The sequence below is a fragment of the Lepidochelys olivacea genome (genome assembly GCF_965140295.1).
Source record: "Lepidochelys olivacea isolate rLepOli2 genome assembly, chromosome: 6".
Taxonomy (NCBI): Eukaryota; Metazoa; Chordata; order Testudines; family Cheloniidae; genus Lepidochelys; species Lepidochelys olivacea.
Genome location: NC_140416.1, coordinates 5,323,420 through 5,334,083, shown reverse-complemented (window position 1 = coordinate 5,334,083; position 10,664 = coordinate 5,323,420). Strand labels below are relative to the sequence as shown.

General features: G+C 54.7%; 1 protein-coding gene across 3 annotated transcripts; it reads left to right on the top strand.

Moving 5' to 3' along the window:
• Nucleotides 1–3,812: 3,812 nt before the first annotated feature.
• Nucleotides 3,813–8,255, top strand: LOC311522809 (uncharacterized protein). 3 transcript variants are annotated; one of them, XM_084632313.1, is made up of 3 exons: nucleotides 3,813–4,009; nucleotides 5,525–5,679; nucleotides 6,399–8,255. In XM_084632313.1, exons 2-3 carry the CDS (start codon nucleotides 5,535–5,537, stop codon nucleotides 7,727–7,729), a joined length of 1,476 nt encoding a protein of 491 aa, XP_084488439.1. In that variant the 5' UTR covers nucleotides 3,813–4,009; nucleotides 5,525–5,534; the 3' UTR covers nucleotides 7,730–8,255. The 3 variants fall into 3 exon arrangements, with proteins under 3 accessions (XP_084488439.1, XP_084488438.1, XP_084488440.1); XM_084632312.1 differs by having other exon boundaries at nucleotides 5,522–5,679; XM_084632314.1 differs by lacking the exon at nucleotides 3,813–4,009 and having other exon boundaries at nucleotides 4,027–5,679.
• The last annotated feature ends 2,409 nt before the right edge of the window (nucleotides 8,256–10,664 follow it).

The window sequence follows — 10,664 nt, the reverse complement described above, 5'->3', positions numbered from 1 at the left end:
CTCCATTCATGTGGCCCTGCTCCCCTCCCAGAACTGGGGCAGAGAACCCTGGAGTTGAGTCCCAACCCACAAGGCCCCACTCCCCTCCCAGAGCCATGGATAGAACGTGGGACTCTTGACCACCTCCCAGCTGGCTCAACCTCATTCCCCTCCCAGAGTTGAGGATAGAATCATAAAAATGTAGGACTGGAAGGGACTTTGATAGCTTGTCCAGTCCCGTGCACTGAGGCACTTTAAGTATTATCTAGACCGTTCCAGACAGGTGTGTGTCCAATTCTGGCTGTTCTTAAAAACCTCCAGTGTCAGAGATTCCACACCCTCCCTTGGTAACCTGTTCCAGCATTTAACTACAGGATGTTTATCCTAATATCTAACCTAAGTCTCCCTTGCTGCAATGTAAGCCCATTACTCTTGTCCTGGCCTTAGTGTATAAGGAGAACAATTTGTCACCCTTCTCTTTGTAACAACCTCTTACATACTTGAAGACTGTTATCATGACTCCCTTCAATCTTCTCCAGAAAAACTCAGTTTTTTCAATTGTTTTCTAGACCTTTAATCAGTTTTGTTGCTCTCCTCTGGACTCTCTCCAATTTGTCTACATCCATCCTGAAATGTGACCAGAACTGGACACAGTACTCCAGTTGAGGCCTAATCAGTGTGGAGTAGAGCAGAAGAATTACTTCTCCTGTCTTGCTTACAACACTGCCACCAATACATCCCAGAATGTTGTTTGCTTTTTTTGCAATAGTGTGACACTCTTGACTCATATTTAGCTTGTGATCTACTATGACCCCCGGATCCCTTTCTGCAGTACTCCTTTCAAGGCAGTCATTTCCCGTTTTGTATGTGTGCAACTGATTGTTCCTTCCTAAGTGGAGTACTTTGCATTTGTCATATTGAATTTCATCTTATTTATTTGACTATTTCTACAGTTTGTCAAGATCATTTTTAATTCTAATCTTGTCCTCAAGTGCTTGCAACCCCTCCCCTCTTGGTGTCATCTGCAAACTTTATAAGTGTACTCTCTACGCCATTGTCCAAATTATTTATGAAGATATTGAACAGAACCGGACCCAGAACTGATCCCTGTGCGACCCTGCTTGATATGCCCTTCCAGCATGACTGTGAACCACTGATAACTAGTCTGAGTACCGTTTGCCAACCAGATGTGCATTCACCTTATAGTAGGTTCACCTAGGCTGTATTTCCTTAGTTTGCTGATAAGAAATTCATGTGAGACCGTATCAAAAACCTTACTAAAGTTGAGATATGTGACATCTGCTTTCCCCTCTCAATCCCCAAGTCTTGTTATCCTGTCAAAGAAGGATATTAGGTTGGTTTGATAAGATTTGTTCTTGACAAATTCATGTTGACTGTTACTTATTACCTTTTTTTCTAGGTGCTTACAAATTGATTGTGTGTTTGCTCCATTATCTTTCTGGGTACTGAAGTTAAGCTGACTGGTCTATAATTCCCTGGGTTGCCCTTATTCCTCTTTTTTTTGGTAGATACAGTATTTGCCCTTTTCCCATCCTCAGGTATCTCTCCCATTCTCTATGAGTTCTCAGAGATAATCACTAATGGCTCAGAGATCTCTTCAGCCAGTTCCTTAAGTATTCTAGACTTACTTCATCAGGCCCTGCTGACCCCTGAAGACATCTAACTTAATTCGTAACTTGTTCTTTCCCTATTTTAGCCTCAGATTCTACCCCATTTACACTGATGTTCACTATGTTAGATGTCCAGTCACTGCTAACCTGTTTGGTGAAAACTGAAACAAAAAGAGCATTTAACACTTTGGCCATTGCTGTGTTTTTTATTGTCATTGTCTTTCCCTCTTCATTGAGTAATGAGCCTACCCTGTCCTTGGTCTTCCTCTGGTTTCTAATGTATTTGTAAAATGTTTTCTTACTACCCTTTATGCCCCTAGCTAATTGAATCTTGTTTAGTGCCTTGGCATTTGTAACTTTGTCCTGACATGGTCTCATCCTTTGTAATTTGACCTAGTTTCCACTTTTTATATGACTCTCTTTTGAGTTTCAGGTCTTTGAAGATCTGGAGTTGTCAGGGTGGTCTCTTACCGTACTTCCTTCTCTCCTGAGCCCGGGGATAGTTTGCTCTTAATAATGTCTCTTTAAAAAAACGCCAATTCCCCTGCGCTTGTTTCCCTTAGACTTGCTTCTCATGGGCTCTGACCTGCCATTTCTCTGAGTTTGCTAACGCCTGCCTTCTTGAAGTCCATTGTTTTTTTTTATTCTGCTGTTTTCCCTCCTACCATTCCTTAGAACCGTGAACTCCATCTTTTCATGATCACGTCGACCCAAGCTGCCTGCCATGTTCAAATTCTCAACCAGTTCCTTCCTGTTTGTCAGAATCCACTCTAGGACGGCCTCTCACCTAGTCGCTTTCTCCACCTTCTGCAATAAGAGTTGTCTCCAATGCATTCCAAGCACTGGTTGGAAAATCTGTGTCCTTCTGTATTATTTTCCCAACAGTTGTCTGTGTAGGTGAAGTTCCCCATCACCGCTAAGGTCTGGTCTGTACTACAGACTTCTATCGGTATAACTTCATCCCTCAGGGGTGTGTGAAAAATCCACACGTCTGAGCGACCAAGTTACACCAGCCTAACCTGCTGTGTACACAGCGCTATGGCAGCAGGAGAGTTGCTTCCGTCGACATAGTTACCACCTTCTGGGGAGGTGGATTAACTATGCCAAAGGAAGAGCTCTTTTCTGTCATCTTAGATGCAGCGTTTTAAGGGGGCGTTTGCCCTAAGTCTGGGGCTTGGGATGATTTTGTTAGTTGCTTAAGAAAAGCCTCCTCCACCTCTTCTTCCTGGTGTGGTCGTCTCTCGTAGACCCCTCCCATGACGTCACCCTTATCTTTTACTCCTTTCATCCTTTCTCAGAGACTTTCAGCTGTCTGCTTCCCTTCTCTCTCAATCTCAGTGTAAGCGTACGCATCTTGGATATTCAAGGCAACACCTCCTCCCTCTTTCCCCTGCCGGTCCTTCCTGAACAAGCTGGACCCCTCTATGCCAATATTCCAGTCATGTGAATTGTCCCACCGAGTCGCTGTGATGTCAGGGATGGCCCAAGTGTGATTATTCACTAATATTTTTAGTTCTTCCTGTTTATTCTCCATACTTCTAGCATTAGTCTACAGACATCTAAGAACCCAGGAGTCCTGACTCCCAGCCCCCCGATCTAACCCACTAGACCTAGAGCTGGGGCCTCCTTGAGCAACATAAGCTGGGTGAGTGAAGTTCTGCTCCTGGGCTCCAGCTGGTCTCATGGGGGCTGGTTTCTGCTGTTCCATGAACGCCCTGGGGCTGTGGATGAACAGGTCAGGACTGACCCAGGGTTCAGCACCTCTAGCAGGGCTGGGGCCAGACTTCTGCAATGCCTCACACCGAGCCCAGGGGCTGCTGCAGGGAGTACACAGCACCCCCTAGTGGCGCATTTGGGGCTAGCGCTGACTGCAAGGGGAGAGCGCCCCCTACTGAGCCCCCACCCCGCTCTGGGTGCAGTGACCCCTTAGCACCAGTCTGGGGCCAGCAGTGACTGTGAGGCCCTCACCCCACTCCGACCCAGATCCCGTGACCCTGCTGGGCCCGTAGGAGCTGGTCAAGTAGCCCCGGGTTTCAGGACACGTGCTAATGCCCCCCCTGCCCTGGCTGCCGTCTCCGCTGGGGGTCCAGGGCCATGCTCGCACCCCCCACCCCACCCCCCACACACAATGGGGCGATTCCTAGAGGGGATGAGGAACTATTGCAAGGAGGGGACGGAATAAGGCGGGGACCTTCCTGTTCCCAGCAATCCCCCCGGCTTGTGTTGTGTGTGTGAGCCTGGCAGCTGGGAGGGGAGCACACAAAGAGACCCGCTGCCACCCGTGCCTCGGGGCTGCGTCTCCGGCTGCAGCCCCGGCCCCGGGAGGGGATCGCCCCGGCTGGGCGGGGGCGCGAACAGCAGGCGAGGCAGGAAATCGCTGCCCGGAGGAAGCGGCCGCGGTGAGGAGGGGATCGGGGCTGGGGACCGGAGAGACGCCCCCGCCCCCAGCCAGCTCCGGGGCAGCCCGGGGAGGGGGTCTGTGCAGCTGAGCCCAGCGGGGTCCCCAGCTCCGAGGCAGCGGCGGGGTGGGGCTGCGGATGGGAAAGATGCTAAACCCAGGTGATCTGGCCACGGGGGTCCCTGGGAGCAGAGGTTGCAAAGCCCCCCCCCCACCGCACAGCACCCCCGGGCATGTGGCCCTTAATTCCAGCTGGAAATTGTGCAGGAGCCTTGTTTAAATAACTTCCCCCAGGCCTGTTCTGAATGGTGCAGAAATGGAACCCAGGCGTCCGGGGTGTGGAGGGTGTCTGGGTATTTGATCTTCTCCCCTGCCCTCCTGGTTCTCCAGGCCCCAGGGATTGCTGTGCTGATGGTGTCTGCCTCCTCGAATTGGCATGTGTATTGGGGGTAGCGGGGTCGGGGCTGGCTGAAGGTTTGAGCACCCAGGGGGATGGGTTGAGATAAGTGCATGAGCTGGACAGGGCAGCTCAACGACTTTGACGTTTTACACGTCATCATTAGGTTTCAGAGTCGATGCCCCCAGTGAGAAGAGTGGAGGCAATTCATGCCTTTCAGGGCAAGTCTACGCTATGACCTAAATACGGCCCTTGCAGTAATTGAATCGGTTTTACACGTCCACACTACGCTCCTTGTGTCAGCGGTGCACGTCCTCACCAGGACCTTATTAGCTACCAGCGTGGGGTAGTGGGGGATGGTTTCCTAAAGGCAGCAACGGTCGATGTAAGTAACGCAGTTTTTACACGGGACACTGTGTCGACCGAACTACATCGACTTAAGCGCTACGCCTCTCGCGGAGGTGGAGTTATTAAGTCGGTGCAGTGGGCAAGTTACATCGGTGGGAGCTACATTTTAGTGTAGATGCTTACAGAGCCAGGCCGATGTAAGCTGCCTTACGTCAGCCTAGCTGTGTCGTGTGGACCAGGCCTCAGCGTGATCAGTTCAGGCTCTCTGCAGACTCAGGCAGATGTTGGGTCATGTTCTCCAGATTTTCTGCGCACCTGTGACATCTAGAAACATGTGAAAACCGAGGTTCTACTGCTAATTGTGCATTCTGGGCACTTAATACATGTCTCTTCTGATTTCTGGTTTCATCTTATTCGATGCCTAGCCTATCTCAATTCAGAAGTGATGAAATTAAAACCTTTAGCATGGAAAACTCATTGAGATCAACGGCTGCTTTCTAGGGCCAGATAATGCCCCAGGGCAGCAGTGGAGCGTTCTGTGTGGGGCCTGTGGCATGCGGAAGTGGAATCAGCTGGGAATAATGCAATGTCTTGTGGCTGTAAATTGTCCCAATGCCAGGTATCGGGCTGGGGGGTGTTGAGTGATGGTGCTGTGATTAGGTCCCATCTTAATTAAGCTCTTGGTTAAGGGTCCCTCTGAAAGTGGGGTGCTAACCGTGGATGGCACCTGAATGAGAAGGGGAAACGTAACAATGTGTTTGAATTCAGCAGCTCACTCCACATGACTGGGATCATGCCTGGCCCTGCCCCTGCCCCAGGATTCCCCGACCCGGCCAGGATCTCCCGCATGGAGCAAGGGGAAGGGCCCAGGGTCCCGGATCTCCAGGGCTCTGAGGAAAGGGAGATCCCGAGAGGTGCCTACACAGGTGAGGAATGAATGACACCGGCTTAGAGACTGGGAGTGAAGGGAAAAGCTGGTTTCCTAGCAAAGCCATTGGGAGCCCCCCTCCAGTTCTGTTTTCCACTCCCCTATTCCTGTTACTGTGTAACCCCATCCACAGCCATGTGCCCAGCAGTGGGGTGGGGGGGGAAAGACTTGGGCTCCAACTCCTGCACCCTGTGGGGCCAGATGCCCCCCCTTGCGTCCTCCAATGCTCAGCACTGCCTCTTTCTGCTCCCCCCATGACAGCTGGGGAACCCCAAGGGCCACTGAGAATCCTAAAATCTCCCCAGCAGCATCTCCCTGAGCAATGCCCCACCCCACAATTCCGTTTCCATAGAGATGGGATGGGGAGATGTGAAAGGGGCTAGACCCCCATCACTATGGTTACAGGTGGGTAGGGACCTCCTGGCCCCATCTCTATAGTTACTGGGGTGCTGGGGCAGGGTGATATATGTTCTAGGCCCTATCGCTGTGGTATGGGCAGGGAAGAGCAGAGCAGAGCCGATCCCACTGTGAGTTGGCAGGGCAGCAGTCGTGGGTCCCCTGTGGCAGCTGGGCCACTGGGGCAGACGTGGCCTCTCCTCTCCCTTCTTGCGAAGGGTTGGGGGGAATTCAGCTTCCTGCCCATCAGCTTTTCTGCTTTGCCAGCCGCTGTCTCCCTGGGCCCAGGAATGAGCCCTGTCTGGATTCTCTGTCTCCTAGCATGTGCCAGGATGGAGGAGAATCCCCAGCGGGAAGGGCCTGCAGGAACGGAGTCTTACGGGAGCCCCAAGCAGGGGGAGGGCCGGCCCGACTGGGAGACGGCGTGCGAGAGCCCCCTGCAGGAGATCCTGGTGCACCAGCGCACCCACATGGGTGAGAAGCCCTACAAGTGCCCCGAGTGCGGGAAGAGCTTCCACCAGAGCTCCCACCTCATCCGGCACCAGCGCATCCACACCGGGGAGCGCCCCTACAAATGCGGCGAGTGCGGCAAGGCCTTCAGCCAGAGCTCGCTGCTGACCCGCCACCAGCGCACCCACACCGGGGAGCGCCCCTACAAATGCCCCGACTGCGGGAAGAGCTTCAGCCGCGGCTCCAACCTCAGCCAGCACCAGCGCATCCACACCGGGGAGCGCCCCTACCAGTGCACCGAGTGCGGCAAGAGCTTCACGCTCAGCTCCCACCTGATCCGCCACCAGCGCACCCACACCGGGGAGCGGCCCCACAAATGCGGCGAGTGCGGCAAGGCCTTCGCCGAGAGCTCCCACCTCCGCCAGCACCGCCGCACCCACCGGGGCGAGCCGCCCTACAAGTGCCCCGACTGCGGGCGCGCCTTCGCCCTGAGCCTGGACTTCGTGCAGCACGTGCGGGAGCACACGGAGCGCCGGCCCTACCGCTGCGGGGCCTGCGGGCGCCGCTTCCCCCTCAGCTCAGCCCTCTCGCAGCACCGCAAGAGCCACCACCGCCCCCCGGCCGCCCCCAAGGCCCACCCCTGTGGGGTGTGCGGGAAGGTGTTCGGGAAGAGCTCGCACCTGGTGACCCACCGGCGGGTGCACACGGGCGAGAAGCCCTTCGCCTGTGCGGAGTGCGGGCGCGGCTTCAGCCAGAGCGCCGACCTGGCCAAGCACCGGCGCACCCACACCGGCGAGCGGCCCTACCCCTGCCCCGAGTGTGGCAAGCGCTTCAGCGTCTCCTCCACCCTGGCCAAGCACCAGCGCAGCCACAAGGGCGAGCGGCCCTACCCCTGCCCCGAGTGCGGCAAGCGCTTCAGCCAGAGCTCCAACCTTGCCCAGCACCAGCGCAGCCACCGCGGGCACCGGCCCTACCGCTGCACCGAGTGCGGCAAGGCCTTCGCCCAGAGCTCGGCCCTCCTGCAGCACCACCGCACCCACACCGGCGAGAAGCCCTTCGCCTGCCTGCAGTGCGGCAAGGCCTTCAGCCTCAGCTCCAACCTGCACCAGCACCGGCGTACGCACCGCGGAGACGCCAGCCCCGCCTGGGGCGTGGCTGGGGGAGCTGGCCCGCTCGGACGCATTCGGAAATACCTTGGCTGACCCGGAGGGGACACGGGAACCCCACGGGGGTGTCCCCGGGAGGGGAGGGGATTTAAAGCAGGGAGGGGGCTGATAACCAAGACGCCTAGGTTCCCTGGGGGGTAGAGTCTAGTGGTTAGAGCAGGGGGCTGGCAGTCAGGACACTTGGGTCCTTTCCCTGACTCTGGAAGAGGAGTGGGTCCAGGGGTGAGAGAAAGAGGGACAGGGAGACAGGACTCCTGGGTTCTCGTCCCGGCTCTGGGAGGAGAGGGGTCTAGCGGTGAGAGCAAGGTGGGAGACCGGACTCCTGGGTTCTACCCTGGCTCTGACATTTTGCTTTTGTGCTCTTGGGGAAGTCTTTTCCCCTGTCTCTGCCTTAGTGCCTCATCTGGAAAAAGGGGACAGTGCTGCTGACCCACCTTCGGGAACGCGCTTTGGGATCTAGGGCTGAAGAGCGTTGGCTGGGAACTCCGCATGATACATAGGCTCATCTGAAGGGGATCAGAGTGCAATGAGGGAGGGGACGGATGGGTTATTTAGAATTCATGTGGAGGGAGGGGGAGGAGGCAAATAAGAGGGTGGGGAGGGAGGTTTGGGTCAGGGTGGGGACTCCACGGAAGAAGAGGTTTTGGGGGAACGTTGGAGAAAGAAGGATTCGAGTTTCTCCCTGGTGCCCTGGGAATCCCATCCGTGCTGGAGCTGGGGGAGAAGTGCCCCAGTTTGGGGGCCTCTCCTGCTCTCCCACCCCCCACTCAGCAGGGATCATTAACTCTTGCAGGCCCATCCTGTCCCCTAATGTCTGTGCCCGTCCTGGGCGGGGGAGACCATCCCTTCACTCTCCAGAATCTGGCTGCCTCTGGACCCTGCTCTCTGCTCCTTCCCCTTTCACAGGCACCAGGGGGTTCGGGAGCTGTGGGGGGCGTGTGAGACTGCTGAGTACCTGAGAGGCTGGACAAACGGACACACCCAGATGGGGGGCAGCCTGTCTCCTTCTCTCCAGCGCCTGGCTCCTCTCTTTGCAGCGCATGGAGCTGTTCATTTAGGAGCCTAGTGACACCTGGGGAACATCCCCTCCTGGCCTGGAGCAGACAGAGACCTTCCCAGAAGTCAGTCTGGCCCCAGCCCAAACCCTCTGTTCCCAGCAGGTGCCTGGATCCTGCTCCCCTGCTGGATTTTGTGACCGATGGGCTCTCTTGTTGTGTTATCAAGTTGTATCTGTAGGAAATAAATTCCCTTCCTCTGTGATTTGCCTCCTTCCGTGTCTGTACTGTGGACCCCGTCTTGGGGGTCAGAATGGCCCTGGACATGGCCCTGGACATGTCGCTGTGCCGGCACGGAAGCCCAGATGCTGCTTGGGCTCCCAGATGGGCCAGGAGGCTCCCAGTTCTGTGGTGGGGTCCAGACTATACTGATAGAGACCTCAGGGAGACCTCCCAGACTGTAACGCCCCCTCCAGGATTCTAAACCATAGAGACTCCTGGGAGACCTCCCACATTCCAGAATGGAACCTCCTCCAGGATTCTAAACCATAGAGACCCCTAGCAGCTCTACCCAAGCGTAACGCCATCAGGTCTCCAAATCAGAGAGGCACTCGCGAATCCTCCCACCGTGTAATCCTTTCAGGACTCTAAATCATAGCAACCCTCAGCAGCCCTCCCAGACTCCTTCAGGATTCTAAACCATAGAGATGCTTGGCAGACGTCCCAGAGTGTAACCTCTGCAGGAGACCAAATAATAGAGACTCCCCAAGAATGCTCCTAGATTGTAACACCCTCCAGGGCACTGTACTCTCGAGCAGTGTTTCTCAATGACCGGTCTGTGGACCACTGCTGGTCTCTGAGATCTCCCCAACACAGTCTAGGAAGGCAGCAAGCCGGTCCCTGGGATCAAAAAGCTTGAAAATACCTAGATCAGTGCAGGTGTTAGCCCACTGGGTGCCCGAAGTAAAACATGTTTGGTTCCCCCCAATACTAAAACAAGAAAATAGGGGTCCCCCTTGAGCTGCTCAGGGCCCTAAGCAATTGCTTAGTCTGCTTATGCGCAGTGCCAACTCTGCCCTAGATCATAATGCTCCCCAACCCATAACCATAGAGAGATGGACAGTGACATGGCTAGATTGGTACTACACAGGTGGTCATTCTGGCCATATTTCTGTGGCAAGGCTGGAAGAGAAAACTGTATCTCTATGGTTATTAGACTCCTGGAGGGTGCTTGGAAAACTCACCATAGAGACCCTGCCCTGGAGTTTCTCCCAGCTGGCCTACAATCCTGGGCAACGCTAGTGCACTGGGTGACATAATGGATAGAGTGGACCAATGCAGGCAGCCACTCTTAACTACATCTCTGTGGCTGCAGGGTGGCTGTGGGGGATCAGTGCTCCACGGTCAGGGAGGCCTTGGGGCTGTGGCCGGGTGGACAGAGCCAAACAGAAATTGCGGGGGGAGGGAGGGAAGGAATCTATATTATGTAGATAGTCAATGCATATTAATCCAGCATGTATACTGCTCTTGCATACTTCTCATGAGATGCCTGGATCTCTGGTCCCACAGACAGGGGACTGGCCTAGGGGATGTTGGTTTGCCTCCCCAGCCTCCTGCGGAGAGGGAGAAACCTCAGACAGGGCAGGGCAGAATCCCCACCCCCAGTGTTGCTGACTCTCTTGATTTTTCATGAGTCTCATGATAATTATTTTTCCTTAAAGCCCCAGCTCCTGGAGTCAAGTGGAGATGTGATAATTTCAGCCTTCATTCTTACAGAAAAAGTATGTTTCTAGCCCTCGTGGCTGTGGAGAAAGCTTCAACATGCGACCCCTGTGCAGCCTAAAGACTCACAAAGCAGAAGGCAAAGAAAAAGACCCCCACATCTATTATTTTTACCTCATCTCATGATTTTGGGTGAGCCTGACTCTTGGTTTTTGAATATCTGGGATTGGCAATACTGCTCACCCTCCTTGTTG

Bases quoted from the DNA above. Each gene is read 5' to 3' on its own strand.
- LOC311522809 (XM_084632313.1), top strand. From the start codon at position 5,535: ATGACTGGGATCATGCCTGGCCCTGCCCCTGCCCCAGGATTCCCCGAC. The intron at 5,680-6,398 runs GTGAGGAATGAA...TCTGTCTCCTAG, and splicing joins CCCGAGAGGTGCCTACACAG to CATGTGCCAGGATGGAGGAG.